This window comes from Oryzias latipes, chromosome 9 (genome assembly GCF_053564925.1).
Source record: "Oryzias latipes strain Hd-rR chromosome 9, Olatipes_Hd-rR_3.1".
NCBI lineage: Eukaryota > Metazoa > Chordata > Actinopteri > Beloniformes > Adrianichthyidae > Oryzias > Oryzias latipes.
In genome coordinates this window covers 21,603,728-21,618,541 of record NC_136245.1, presented here as the reverse complement: position 1 = coordinate 21,618,541, position 14,814 = coordinate 21,603,728, and the positions used below count along the sequence as shown (strand labels likewise).

Sequence of the window (14,814 nt, the reverse complement as noted above, 5' to 3'; positions counted from 1 at the left end):
CCCAGGAAGAAGAAGAGGAAGAAGAAATCTCCAAAGATCGCACATTTGTCAGAAGTCACACTCCATTTCTCTTTAATTCAAGTCAAGAACAAAACTAATTGTACAATCACTGAAAAGCGTCATAGGTCCACTTTTTACCACCTCTTTATTGCAAATTCTCTCGGAAAATCTGAATGTTGTCAAAAAAAAAATCTTAGTCATAAATTTCCTGGTTTTACATAAACTCATTATTATTAGCGTTTTCATTGTTTTTATCTGAAAGATAAATATTTTTTCTTGTCATAATATGAACTGTAAAAGCCAAATCACCCGAAAGGAAACATTGAAACAACGAATAAATTAGGAGTGAATGTTCTCTTTAATAAACGATTGTTTTCACTGAGTTTTGGTCTCGCGATAACAGCAAGAGCGCGCCAAAGCAAGAAAAACACAAACCCTACCTGCAAAATTGCCGAAGGAACCAGGAACATAAACTTCAAGCGTCTAAACTTATCAAATGTGAATTATTCTACCATTGGAAAAAGACTACTCGTTGACATTATTTTTAGTAGGGAAAACTATTACATAGAAAATGGTTCTTCAAAATAGTGGACGTTACAGGACGGACCGCGGACCGAATGGAGGAGACCAGGAAAACCAGTGAGTGGCTTTTTCACCAGGCAGCTCTTGATTTATTGTTTATCCACCGACAAAGTATGCTATTAGGCGGAAATAAAAATGCTATGATGCTTATGTGTCTAAACCAGGGATGATGGGTCCTCGATGTCGGCCCTCAAGAGGCTGGAGCGCAGTCAGTTCACCGATGACATGGACGCTCGCTTCGGATTCGACAGGATGAAGGAACCGGGGGAGAAAACCGGGTGGTTGATCAACATGCACCCAGTAAGTCCACTTCTAGTCTGCCGCGATTTAGGGAATGGTTTGGAGAGGACACTGACTGTTTTTCATTTACAGACAGAGATCCTGGATGAGGACAAAAGAATGATCAGCGCTGTGGATTATTATTTCATCCAGGAGGATGGAAGCAGGTTTAAGGTTAGTGTAACCTTTAAAAATAGATTTGATTATTCAAATATTTAGTTTAATATTTACCTTGTGATATTTACTGTCTGTAGGTGGCCCTTCCCTTCAAGCCTTATTTTTATATTGCTACAAAAAAGGTACATTTTTTTAACTTAGTTTAGCATCTTTTCTGTGTAAAGAAAGAGCATAATCGGGTTTTGTTATTCCTAGAACTGCGAAAGAGAGGTCATATCATACTTGTCTAAGAAGTTTCAAGGCAAAGTGGCCAAACTTGAAATGCTTCCAAAAGAAGATCTAGATCTGGTGAGTTTAAAAAAAAAAATCAATGTGGATTTGGTTTTAATCAAGTCAAGTGGATTAAAAGAAAAAAAAACACCTGCTTTACCCAGCCAAACCATCTCGTTGGACTGAAGAGAAACTACATCAAGCTGTCGTTCAACACCGTGGATGACCTCATCAAAGTCAAGCGGGAGATTGCTCCTGCCGTGCGCAAGAACAGAGAGAGGGAGCAGTCGCATGATGAGTACACCTCCATGCTGTCGAGGTATCAACAGCTCCTCTAAGCTGATCTCCCGTCTTAAGATGAGTGTGATGGAGACGTTTCTCTGCTTTGTTGTTGCTTTAGCGCGTTGTCTGGAGTCGGTGTGACCACAGCAGACGAGGACGGGATGTCAAAGAGCATCGTCGATCAATTAGACAATGTGGTGGACATGAGAGAGTATGATGTGCCTTACCATGTCCGACTGTCCATCGACCTTAAGATCCACGTTGTAAGAAGAACTTGACAATAAATTGTATTTACTTTTTGGACATCTGGCTTTGCTTCATTTAGTGTCTCTACTTCGTTCAGGCTCATTGGTACAACGTTCGCTACAGAAGCAACGCTTATCCCCTAGAGATTATCCGCAGGGACGATCTTGTGGAACGACCAGTAAGAAGATTTTTATATTCCTTTTTTAAAACGGTATCTGTAAATAATTTCTGCTCATACAAAATAACATTCTGGGGTCTTTAGTTCATAAGTTTCACAGAAATCTTCTTACAGGATCCAGTTGTTTTGGCCTTTGACATCGAAACCACCAAACTTCCTCTGAAATTCCCAGATGCAGAGAGTGATCAGATTATGATGATCTCCTACATGATAGACGGGCAGGTGTGTTCAACTTCAAATGGTTTTTTTAACAAATTTAAAAAAAAAAATCTTTCAAGTTGTGTTGTTTCACACCAACCCCTGTTTTATCTCCTCAGGGGTTCCTTATTACAAACAGAGAGATTGTCTCTGAAAACATTGAGGATTTTGAGTTCACCCCCAAACCTGAATATGAAGGGCCCTTCACTGTTTTCAATGAGGACAATGAGGTTCGTAGCTCTCACATCGTAATTATAACAACAGTTGCAGGTCTACAGGTCCTTGAAAAACATACTGTTTCTTTTCATTGGCTGCAGGCTGCTCTCATACAGAGGTGGTTTGATCATGTTCAAGAAACAAAACCAAACATCTTTGTGACGTACAACGGAGACTTCTTTGACTGGTGAGTTTGTGTGTCAGTATATGCACAGAATTTTGAGGAATTTCTCAACATGGTTGTTCAGCTGCACGAAGACCAGAGCGGCCAGATCAGGCTCAATAGCGACCTTTCAGACACTTTCCCCATCATCAACGGCGTAAAACAGGGCTGTGTCCTGGCACCCACTCTTTTTACGATCTTCTTTAGCATGATGCTAAAGCAAGCCACTGATGGCCCTGATGACGAGGATGCCGTGTACATTCGCTACCGCCTCGATGGCAGCTTGTTCAACCTGAGACGACTGAAGGCTCACACCAAGACCCGTGAGCAAATGATCAGTGACCTCCTCTTTGCTGATGACGCAGCTCTCCTAGCTCACACCCAGAGAGCACTTCAGCGACTAACTTCCTGCTTTGCAGATGCTGCCAAGCTCTTCAGACTTGAAGTTAGTCTAAAGAAGACAGAGGTCCTCCACCAGCCAGTACCTCGGGAAGTGTACCAGCCTCCCCATGTCTATATTGGAGAGACAGAACTAAAAGCTGTCCAGCAGTTCACCTACTTGGGGTGCACAATTACCTCAGATGCCAGGATCGACAAAGAGTTAGACAACAGGCTCGCCAAGGCGAATAGTGCCTTTGGCAGACTCCACAGTCGGGTGTGGAACAACAAGCACCTGAAAAAACCCACCAAGATCAGTGTATACAGGGCAGTTGTGGTGACCACCCTTCTTTCCGGCTCTGAGTCTTGGGTCACTTACCAGCACCATCTGCGAGTCCTCGAACGTTTCCACCAGCGCTGTCTACGCACCATTCTTGGCATCCATTGGAGCGACTTTGTCACCAATGTTGAAGTCCTCGAGAGGGCAGACATCCAAAGCATAGAGGCCATGCTTCTTAAGTCGCAACTGCGGTGGGCTGGGCATGTACACAGGATGGAGGACCACCGACTGCCAAGGATCACTCTGTATGGCGAACTTGCATCAGGCCAGCGAGATAAAGGGGCACCAAAAAAGAGATACAAAGACTCTCTTAAGAAATCCCTTGGTGCTTGTAACATCAACCATCGTCAGTGGTCTACTTTGGCAAAAGACCGTGACACCTGGCGCCAGTACATCAAAGACGCTGTCTCCTCTTTTGAAGACAAGCGACGGACTAGGCTAAAAGACAAACGGCAAATGAGAATAGCCGGCCTCACGACTGCACCGAATCCAGAACAGACTTTCACCTGCAGCCTCTGCTACAGGATCTGCCTTTCCCATATTGGATTGCTCAGCCACGAGCGAGCTTGTAGAAGACGTGGACAGCCCTCTTCATAATCTTCGTTTACGAAGCCTCGCCATGATATGCACAGAACATTCTACAATCTGGTTTTTGGTGTGATTTTTAGTGTCGTGTAACACTCCGATTATAAGAAGATCTGATGTTTCATCTGAATTTAGTTTTTAAAAATGGAAGAAAATAGGCAACTAAAACTTTTAATGCAAATCATTTTGACTTGTTTTTTTCTCTCTAGGCCTTTTGTTGAGACTCGAGCTGCCGTCCATGGACTCAACATGCACAGAGAGATCGGTTTCCAGAAGGACAGCCAAGGAGAGTACAAGTCCAGCCAGGCAATCCACATGGACTGTTTAAGGTGTCAACACAAACGACACAGTATCATATTGAACGGTATTTTTAATTATACAGATTTATCACCACTTTCTCCTGTTTCAATGTATCAGGTGGGTAAAAAGAGACAGCTACTTACCCGTGGGGAGTCACAATCTGAAGGCAGCGGCAAAAGCTAAGTTGGGTTATGACCCAGTTGAGCTGGATCCAGAGGAAATGTGCCGAATGGCAACGGAAGAGCCGCAGGTATTTAAAAAAAAAAAAGAACCAGGGAAAGTTTTAAAATTAAATAGATTTTTAATTTCTTTTCTTTTTTCACCATTTTTTCCGCTTTTTTCTCCTCAGACCTTAGCCACATACTCTGTGTCAGACGCAGTGGCCACATACTATTTGTATATGAAATATGTTCACCCCTTCATCTTTGCGCTGTGCACAATCATCCCAATGGAGCCTGATGAGGTCTGTTAGAAGCATTTTCATAAAAGAACTCTTAAATCCAAACATTTAGTTTATTTTACTGATGATTAGTTTTTTTCTGTTTGGGTCTGTTCGCCAACAGGTGCTCCGGAAAGGTTCCGGGACTCTGTGTGAAGCCTTGCTCATGGTGCAGGCCTTTCACGCCAACATCGTGTTCCCCAACAAGCAGGAACAGGCCTTCAACAAGCTGACAGATGACGGCCATGTTTTGGATTCGGAGACCTACGTGGGTGGACACGTGGAGGCGCTGGAGTCGGGAGTGTTTCGCAGCGACATTCCCTGTCGGTTTAAAATGGTACTGTCATGTTTGCTCCACCCCTTTTTGCCAGTTGTCGGCACAGTCCGACTCTTTTAAAACTAACAGTTTGGCTTGACTCGTTGACAGAATCCAGCTGCGTTTGACTTCCTTTTGCAAAGAGTTGAAAGAACTATGCGCCATGCTATCGAGGAGGAGGAGAAAATCCCTCTGGAGCAAGTTACTAATTTCAATGAGGTGTGTTGGCCTTTTGTAGTTGGTGTTCTCTTCATGCTGGTTCGTGCTTTTTAGCCCCGATCACTGTTCTGTCAGGTTTGTGATGAGATCAAAGAGAAGCTGACTTCCTTGAAGGAGGTTCCAAACAGAATTGAATGCCCACTCATCTACCATCTCGACGTCGGAGCGATGTACCCCAACATCATTCTCACAAACCGACTGCAGGTAAAGTTTATATTTAAAAAGTACAAACCGTAAAGCAGTGTGGATTTAAGTTTCACTTCTCTGTGTGAATTTTTCCTAGCCGTCTGCTATGGTAGATGAAGCCACCTGTGCTGCCTGTGACTTTAACAAGCCTGGTGCGACCTGTCAGAGGAGGATGGCCTGGCAGTGGAGAGGGGAAATCAGTAAGCTGTCCATAACTCTGGAAATCAAAAACGATTACTTTATTTTAATGTTTTCATTCTGCCTGCAGTGCCTGCAAGTCGCAGTGAGTTTCACCGCATCCAGCAGCAGCTCGAGTCTGAGAAGCTACCCCCGCTTTTTCCCAACGGCCCCCCCCGGGCCTTTCACACACTCAACCGGGAGGAGCAGGCCAAGCACGAGAAGAAACGTCTGGCGGGTATAGTCCGTCTCTTGCATCTGTTGCTTAAGGTTTCGGTTTTGTGCAGACCCCAAAGCATAAGTGGATGTGTCCTTTCTCTGTGCCAGACTACTGTAAGAAGGCCTATAAGAAGACGCACGTCACCAGGCTGGAGCAACGGGTCACCACCATCTGTCAGAGAGAAAACTCTTTTTATGTCGATACAGTCAGAGCTTTCAGGGACCGGCGGTATGAATTCAAAGGACTTCACAAGGTTTGTTCTCTAAGATAAATCACGTTGAGTTATCTGGACTTTAAATGGTCATAGTTGTGATTTACTCAGTGCTGTATTATTGGCTGTCTAATATATATTTTTTGTTAAAGGTGTGGAAGAAGAAGCTGTCGGCAGCTCAGGACAGCGGAGATGCTGCAGAGGTGAAGCGCTGCAAAAACATGGAGATCCTGTACGAGTCTCTTCAGCTGGCCCATAAGTGCATCCTTAACTCTTTCTATGGTTACGTCATGAGGAAAGGGTAGGGGGTCATTAAACAATAGTCAGATTTGCTTCTGAGATGTTTGCCATCTTAAAGTTGCTGTTTTTGTCTTTCAGGGCACGCTGGTATTCCATGGAGATGGCTGGAATCGTGTGCTACACCGGCGCCAACATCATCACTCAGGCCAGAGAGCTCATTGAACAGATTGGGTGAGTCCCATAGGCATTTACGCAACGTTTCCTTGTGAGAAAGGCGTCACATCCATGTGGGATGATTCTCCACCACTCAGGAGACCCCTTGAGTTGGACACAGATGGCATCTGGTGTGTCCTCCCCAACACCTTTCCTGAGAACTTTGTGGTGAAGACCAGCAACGAGAAGAAGCCCAAGGTGACCATCTCTTACCCGGGAGCCATGCTGAACATCATGGTGAAGGAGGGATTCACTAATGACCAGTACCACGAGCTGGTCGACCCCGCTTCGCTCACGTACAACACCAGAGCAGAAAACAGCATCTTTTTTGAGGTGGACGGGCCGTACCTCGCCATGATCCTGCCTGCTTCTAAAGAGGAAGGCAAGAAGCTGAAGAAGAGGTGAGGCCGCTGTTGCTGCTGAGTTAATGTACAGGTTTGTAAACTGCTCCTTGTTGTAGGGGAGGGTAAAGACAAAAGCACGGATCAAAAGTGACTGATCTTCTCCGTAGGTATGCTGTGTTCAACGAGGACGGCTCTCTGGCTGAGCTTAAAGGTTTTGAAATAAAGAGAAGAGGAGAACTCCAGCTCATTAAGATTTTTCAGTCGTCTGTGTTTGAGGCCTTCCTCAAAGGTACCACTTTAGAGGAGGTCTACACGTCTGTGGCCAAAGTGGCTGACTACTGGCTGGATGTACTGTACAGTAAGGTAAACATGAATGCCATCATGAAAAGCTGTTTAACATTGTTTTGCTTTGTTTGCTTATACATTTCTCTGGTGTTCTAGGCAGCCAACATGCCAGATGCAGAGCTGTTCGACCTGATTTCAGAGAATCGATCCATGTCCAGAAAGCTGGAGGACTACGGAGAGCAGAAGTCTACGTCCATCAGCACAGCTAAGAGGCTGGCAGAGTTCCTGGGAGATCAGATGGTTAAAGATGCTGGTCTGAGCTGTCGCTACGTTATCTCACGGAAGCCGGAAGGCTCGCCTGTCACAGAGAGGTCAGCTGAAAAATTGTTTTGAGATTGAAACATCCAGAAGATATTTTAGCATAGTTGCAACTTTTCTTCCATTTTTCCTTTGTTTATTTTGCTGCTTAAGCATAAAAAAGTGTGCGTCGTTTCTGTCTCCATCAGAGCCATCCCTCTGGCCATTTTCCAGGCAGAGTCCAGTGTAAAGAAGCATTTCCTTCGAAAGTGGTTGAAGATGCCCAGCCTGCATGACCTGGACATCCGTTCTGTGAGTCTGACGATCAGCAGTAAAACATATGGTTATGTTCTGCATCTTTTTTTTTCCTTAATATTTCTTTCTTATGTGCCCCCCTTAAGATACTTGACTGGAGTTATTACATTGAGAGGTTGGGCAGTGCAATCCAGAAAATCATCACCATCCCTGCAGCCCTGCAACAGGTTCAAGACAAATTCCCCATTCATCGTTATCTTTGGTCCCTTTCCCAGATGTTTAATTCATAGTTGTTGTTGTTTTTTTGTCCTTAGGTAAAAAACCCTGTACCCAGAGTCCGGCATCCCGACTGGCTTCACAAGAAACTTCTGGAGAAAAACGATATCTATAAACAAAAGAAAATAAGCGAGCTGTTTACCAGCGAGGGCAAGAGGCAGGTGGGTTCATCTGGCTTTAAAAAGGCTCCTCAAGACTCTGAACAGATCGTTTTTTTTGCTCAAAAGTTTACAATCCCTTTTTTGTCCCCTCAGGTGGCCCACAAGCATCTTGACACCGACCAACAAGCAGACATTGAGGACTTCGGGGTGCCAGCCAGACCCCTGCAGCCGGCTATTCTCATTAGCACTAAGAGGAAGCGAGCTTCACAGGGGGTCGACAGCCAGGTGGAGTCTCAAGATGTTGAGCTCACTCAGTCCTGGAGAGAAATCCTTGGACCCCCTCCACCAATGGGAACCACAAGGGTATAAAGGCACAGCTGTGTCATTCGGTTTTACTGGCAGTGGCATACAGAGACGATAAACCCGCGTCTTCTTGCAGGAGGAGCGTCTGGTGTGGCTGCGTTACCACAAGAAGAAGTGGGAGTTGCAGCTGAAGCAAAGGAAGGAGAGAAGGAAGAGAAGGAAGCTTCTGGACGGTGAAGCCCAACCTGTTGGTGGAGGAGTGATCCGAGATGGACCCACCACTGGGCTGGGGAGTTTCCTTCGCAGAACAGCGCGCAGCATCCTCGACATGCCCTGGCAGATTGTGCAAGTAGGGGAAAAAAATGTCACTTCAAGTTTTCTGTATGAGGAGATCAATAAAAAATGAAATTCTTTCTAATTTCCTTCATGTCAGATTGCAGAGACGGCCCACCCTGGTCTGTATAAACTTTGGGCGGTGATTGGAAATGACCTCCACTGCATGAAACTCAACATCCCACGTGTCTTCTACGTCAACCAGAAGGTTCCAAAGCCGGAGGAAGGAGCTACTTACAAAAAGGCAAGGGAAAAGAAAACAGCTGGCAGCCAGAGCAATATTTGACGGCAGTCATTGCCTCTATTTGACCTGATGTGTTTTTGGGACTGTGTGACCTCAGGTAAACCGCATGCTGCCTCGCTCCAACATGGTGTACTACCTTTATGAGTACTCGGTTCCGGAGGACATGTACCAGGAGCACATCAATGAGATCAACGCTGACCTCTCTGCACCAGACATTGAGGGAGTCTATGAAACCCAGGTCAGTTCACACTCTGACTTTGCATAAATAACCTATTAGGGTTAGATTAATGTCACTTTTATGAAAGTAGCAGCATGAATGGGAGCTTCTCGTCTTCCTCTCAGGTCCCTCTGCTGTTTCGTGCTCTGGTCCGGCTGGGTTGTGTTTGTATGGTCAACAAGCATGTTGTGAGGGATCTGGCCGGCAGGGAGGCGGACTCCTTTGATCTGGACCACCTTGAGATGAGGTCGCTGGCTCAGTTCAGCTACCTGGAGCCTGGTAAGAGCTTTTGTCAGACAGCACCCCAAAGCCGCATGTGAAATGTTGCATGTGTTACATCAGGGCGTGTTGTTTCTTTTTCTCTCAGGAAGTGTTCGTCACATGTACTTATACCACCACAGCCAAGGCCACAAAGCTCTGTTTGGCCTTTTTATCCCCTCTCAACGCAAAGCGAGCATCTTCATCCTGGACACGGTAAAACTAACTGCTCTGCCTTAGGGGGAAAAAAATGACTAAACACTTTATTTTTCTCATACAAAGAATAAACTTTAACTTTAAACACTGATTTATTTTAGGTTCGAAGCAACCAAATGCCCAACCTGAGCAATCTCTACTCAGCTGAGCGCACCGCCCTCCTGGAGAGGACCACAGAGGAGCTCCTGCCTCCAGAGAAGCACACCTTCGAGATCCGAGCTGAAAATGACATGAAGGCCATCTCCCGTGCGCTGCAGCGCATACTCCTGAGCTACAAGGTCAAAAAACTTGTCACGTCTGGAACCATTGCATCCATGCTGAAGCTCCATCTGAGTTTCTGAAAGTTGAGAGGGGGGGGAAAAAAAGAACTCCAGTCTTTATTGTAGTTATAAAGTTAGAACCTGAGGTGAATTTACATCAGACACATTCATTTTAACAACATGCTTGTTGCCACTCACAGGAGGAGCGGCGCGGCCCGACCCTCATTGCTGTGCAGTCAAACTGGGAACTGCGTCGACTTACTGCGGGAATGCCGGTGCTTGAAGAATTCCCGGTGATCCCAGTGCACGTGGTGGATGACATCAACTACAATGTGTTGGATTGGCAACGCCATGGCGCCCGACGTATGATCCGCCATTACCTCAACCTGGACAGCTGCCTGTCTCAAGCTTTTGACATGGCCAGGTACGTCCAGCTCGTCCTAACAACTGCTGAGTTGTTGTTGTTGGTTTGCCAAAAATATACACATGACTTGTGTTTGTAGGTATTACCACCTGCCTGTGGGAAATCTGCCCCAGGATGTGTCCATCTTTGGTTCGGACTTGTTCCTGGCCAGGCATTTACGGAAGCACAACCACCTGCTGTGGCTTTCGCCCACCGCCAGGCCTGACCTTGGAGGAAAAGAGGCCGACGACAGTCGGCTGGTGATGGAAAGTGATGACCGTGGCTCTGTGGAGATCAATGCTCCGGGATGTTTCTCCACGGGTACAGAACCACCAGGATATCTCAGGAGAAGGCACTTTTTGAAGTTTTAGTGTCTGTTTTTCGGATTTATTTTGTTTCTTTCTCAGTGTGCGTAGAGCTGGACCTCCAGAGCCTGGCAGTTAACACCATCCTCCAATCGCAGCATGTCAACGACATGGAGGGCGGAGCCAGTTTGGGCGTCAGCTTTGATGTGATCCAGCAGGCCTCGCTGGAGGATATGATGTCAGGAAACCAGGGAGCCAGCGCTCTGGCGAGCTACGACGAGACAGCTCTAGTCTCAAACACCTTCAGGTGGACAGATATTGTGACAGAAGATGAATAAAAACAACATTTTTGAGTGTTTCTTTTAATTTGTCCTTTACTTGTCGCGTTTAAACTCCTGTTGTGTTCTGTGAGCAGGATCCTAAAGAGCATGGTGGTTGGATGGGTCCGGGAGATCACACAATACCAGAATGTATACGCAGACAACCAGGTGATGCACTTCTACCGCTGGCTGCGCTCCCCCAGCTCTCTGCTGTATGACCCGGCGCTTCACCGCACCCTCCACAACATGATGAAGAAGGTCTTCCTGCAGTGAGTTCTTAATGAAAATGATAGACATTTAATTAAAGTTTTCTTGAAAATGTACACTTTTAAGAATTGACAGGAAGGAAGAACTACAATTATTTAAAAAAAAATATCCATCCAAACATTCTTTTTTTTAAAAGATGGATATTAGTTGCTTTTATTTTTTATAGTTAAAGTATGAAAAAGACACAAGTGTGAAGGATCTTATCTCTGATTTCTCTCCTGTGATTTATAGATTTGTTTACCTCACGTGCCATAATTATGGCTATGAAGATGAAAGTGCACATAAGCAATTGTGGGACCGAACTTTATTTCCCTTCAATAAGGACATCTGAGTGTTTCTTGTGGTTAAGATGGTGAAACCAATAATAGAGAAAGGATGATGTATTTTCTCAAAAAACATAACAATGCTATCTCTATTTAATTTTCTGCAAATTCTGTTTTAAATTTTACTGTTATGAATCAGTGTGAAGTGCTTCGATGACAATTAAAAAAAAAAAAAAACTTTTCTTGCCCCTCTTTATTTAGTCCCAAAACAAACATTTGATCAGCTCATCTTTCAGAAACCCCTGCCTGCTGATAACTGCACAGCATTGTGGCTTCTTTTCATCTCAGTTCCTCTTTTTCTGCTGTCAGGTTGGCTGCAGAGTTCAAACGTTTGGGCTCAACTGTTGTGTACGGAAACTTCAACAGGATCATCTTGTGCACCAAAAAGCGGAGGATCGACGACGCCGTCGCTTACGTAGAATACATCACCAACAGGTCAGGCGCTCATGCTTTGTGATAACATAAATATATTTTTGTGTTTACATTTTTTGTTTATTATATTTCAAAACCCCAAGACTTTATCTATTTGTTTTAATTGATTCAGAACCAAGAAAAAACGCTTGAGAAGCCACATTCTGTGAATAGGGAATTATAAAGCAGGAAAAACAATCATTTCAGTAATGGAAAAGCTGTAATTGTGGGAATGCCATTATACCATTAGAGCTGCAGCATTGCAGGATTCATCTTACTTACTTACTATTATAGCTTGTATTTATGAATATGCTGTAAAGTTAAGCATTTTATGATGTTATTGAATCTTTCTTTAGAAGTCCTATTATTTGAATCTGTCTGATGTCACTGCATGCTGTATTAAACCAAACAAAGTGCTCTCTTTGTTTTCTATCCAGCATTCACAGCAGGGAAATCTTCCACTCTTTGTCCATCTCTTTCTCCCGATGCTGGCAGTTCCTGTTGTGGATGGACCCTTCCAACTATGGAGGTGTTAAAGGAAAGGTCTCCTCTGATGTCTTGTACGGAGAGGTAATGCAGACTAAAACGGGCGCATGAGTTAATGTATACGGCAAAAAACGTTGCTCACTTTGCCTCTCTGATGGTTGCTTTTAGGGTGACACCAAACAAAAGAAAACCAGACAAGGGGAGGAAGATGAGGATGGCAGTGAGGATGAAGAGGAGGACAATGCCGAGGAGGAAGATGAAGAAAGCGATGACGTTGAGAATCTGATTGAGAGCAACTGGAACATCATGCATTATCTTCCCCAGACAGCTTCCTGCCAGCAATACTTCCTCATGATTGTCTCAGGTTTGAAAACATCTACACACATTTCCACATAATTGGATTTTTTTTTTCCTGTTTCCAAGTCTTACACTCGGCTTTCCCCAGCCTACATTGCTGCTGTGTACCACAGCATGAAAGAGGAGCTGAGACGTAACGCTCCTGGAGCAACGCCGGTCAAGAGACGTGTAGGCAGCCAGGCGTCCCAGCAGGCACTTGGGGACTTGACTGCACTTCCTGGTGAGACGCTGCGGAGGAGGAGGAGGCTTCTCCAGTTACAGAGGAGAACTCAGTCGACATATCGTTTTATGCCACAGAACGTCCAGGATTCTAACAATTCCGACAAATTCGTATTCGTATGAACCAAAGCTTAAGTTGTCATAAATTATATGACAACTTACATACAAAGTCCTTTCAAAATAAAATACACCCTGTGTCAAATACGATATGATCAGAATATGTGCTTTAAGCTTATTCTAATGGATGGAAGCTTATTCTAATAATGATCACAGTGAATTAAACCTTTTACTATTATTTTACTCAGTTATCTGACATGTTAAAATCTAAACATAGATAACAAAACTTAATTCCCTAAAGCAATATGACCAAAACTACATACCAATTGTTTATTCAAAGTATTTCTCTTCAAAGCCAAACAACCAAAATGAAGGGATAAAGGAGCCTCGTGGCTCCAAAGCCACAGGTCTATACAGTATACAGACAAACATACGATATACTTTATATGCAACTGTGATGGTCATTTCTTCCCCAGGAATGATCTCCTTTTCCCAAGAATATGTTGCCAGCGAGCTGACGCAGAACATCTTCACCATCACTCAGAAAATCCAGAAAAAGGTGGCCGGGACCAGAAATGTGACCCAGACCTCAGAGATGTTCCCAGTACTGCCCGGTTCACACCTGCCTCTCAACAACCCCGCACTGGAGTTCGTCAAATATGTGTGCCAAGTATGCTGCTGTTTTCCAGTGTTATCCTTCCACATGGACGGCTGCTGCATCCTTTACTGACCTTCCTCTCCATCACTCTTCTGCTCAGGTTCTTTCCCTCGATACTAATATTGTGAATCAGGTGAACAAGCTGAAAAGAGACCTTCTGCGCCTCGTTGATGTGGGTGAGTTTTCAGACGAAGCCCAGTTCCGGGATCCCTGCAACTCCTACATTCTTCCAGAAGTCATCTGCCACCACTGCAACTTTTGTCGGGACCTGGACCTTTGCAAAGATCCATCTGTGGCACAGGTAAACATCTTCTGGTAAGGTTATAATTGCACCGTGAGGCTGAAGTTTGATGGAGATGTTTGTTTTTCGTCAGGATGGTGCTGTCGTGCCGCAGTGGTTCTGCTCAAACTGCCAGGCTCAGTATGAAACGGATTCTGTTGAGGTGTCTCTGATAGAAGCTCTTCAGAAGAAGCTCATGAGCTATACGCTGCAGGACCTGGTGAGAACAATGATTTTTAGAAAATATTGTTTTCTTCTTTAAGCACTTTCACGTCTGCGCTGTAGCATCATCTTCTGTCTTCAGTTTTAATTTGAAATTCTTTTACATGGAATTAGAAACACAGACAGCTTCACAATTGGATTTTATTTTTTTAAGAATTCCCAGCACCTCCGACTTCCTGTCTTGTTCACTAATGTTGGTCCCTTTTGCTTTAAAGCATTGTCCTCTGAATAAAAAATAAAAAAAATTCTGTTTTAAGGTGTGCAACAAATGCAAAGGGGTGAAGGAGGCCAACATGCCGCTCTACTGCAGATGTGCTGGAGACTTCAGCCTCACATTCTCAGCTAAGGTTTCTGCTCTCAGATTTTTTCCATCCTTCTATTTTACTGTTTAAAGCATCAAACATTGAACATTTCTTCTTTCCTTTTAAAGAGCTTCTCTGAGCAGATCATGGTGTTTCGGAACATCGCATCCCACTATAACATGAGGTTCCTGGAGGAGACCATTGACTGGCTGCTTGCGATGAGCCCTCAGATTGAACAGAGATGCAACTAAAACGCACTTCAGGAGCTGAGATGTTGTCATGCGACAAGCTGGAGGACATGTGTTTAAAGTTTTATCTTTTCTATTTGCAATTTTATCATGTTAATGAATAATAAATACATCTGTTGAAACTCAGTTGGTGTGTTTTTTATGAGTTGATTGTATCTATCGGTACTCCGGAAGCTTTCTCCATCTGTAAGCGCATTATCTTACTTTCCCTT

At 44.4% G+C, this 14,814-nt stretch overlaps 1 protein-coding gene across 1 annotated transcript; it reads left to right on the top strand.

Moving 5' to 3' along the window:
• Positions 1 to 387: 387 nt before the first annotated feature.
• Positions 388 to 14,728, top strand: pole (polymerase (DNA directed), epsilon). Its single transcript, XM_004072405.5, has 48 exons — positions 388 to 639; positions 747 to 882; positions 955 to 1,035; positions 1,116 to 1,160; positions 1,234 to 1,326; positions 1,413 to 1,567; positions 1,649 to 1,793; positions 1,874 to 1,954; positions 2,069 to 2,176; positions 2,272 to 2,382; positions 2,470 to 2,555; positions 4,044 to 4,163; positions 4,252 to 4,384; positions 4,484 to 4,597; positions 4,698 to 4,910; positions 5,001 to 5,108; positions 5,184 to 5,312; positions 5,392 to 5,494; positions 5,563 to 5,709; positions 5,799 to 5,944; positions 6,055 to 6,203; positions 6,281 to 6,373; positions 6,454 to 6,756; positions 6,867 to 7,062; positions 7,141 to 7,355; positions 7,491 to 7,593; positions 7,683 to 7,763; positions 7,851 to 7,973; positions 8,067 to 8,276; positions 8,353 to 8,565; positions 8,650 to 8,793; positions 8,891 to 9,031; positions 9,136 to 9,289; positions 9,378 to 9,484; positions 9,586 to 9,762; positions 9,945 to 10,168; positions 10,248 to 10,468; positions 10,555 to 10,759; positions 10,868 to 11,041; positions 11,672 to 11,797; positions 12,211 to 12,343; positions 12,428 to 12,623; positions 12,705 to 12,836; positions 13,369 to 13,562; positions 13,651 to 13,851; positions 13,925 to 14,050; positions 14,310 to 14,399; positions 14,483 to 14,728. The coding sequence occupies exons 1-48, from the start codon at positions 572 to 574 to the stop codon at positions 14,603 to 14,605; spliced, it is 6,876 nt and encodes a 2,291-aa protein (XP_004072453.1). The 5' UTR covers positions 388 to 571; the 3' UTR covers positions 14,606 to 14,728.
• Positions 14,729 to 14,814: the final 86 nt, after the last annotated feature.

Coding starts and splice junctions, on each gene's coding strand:
- pole (XM_004072405.5), top strand. CDS start 572: ATGGTTCTTCAAAATAGTGGACGTTACAGGACGGACCGCGGACCGAAT. Junction 5,495..5,562: donor GCAGTGGAGAGGGGAAATCA/GTAAGCTGTCCA, acceptor TTCTGCCTGCAG/TGCCTGCAAGTCGCAGTGAG. Junction 9,290..9,377: donor GTTCAGCTACCTGGAGCCTG/GTAAGAGCTTTT, acceptor TTTTTCTCTCAG/GAAGTGTTCGTCACATGTAC.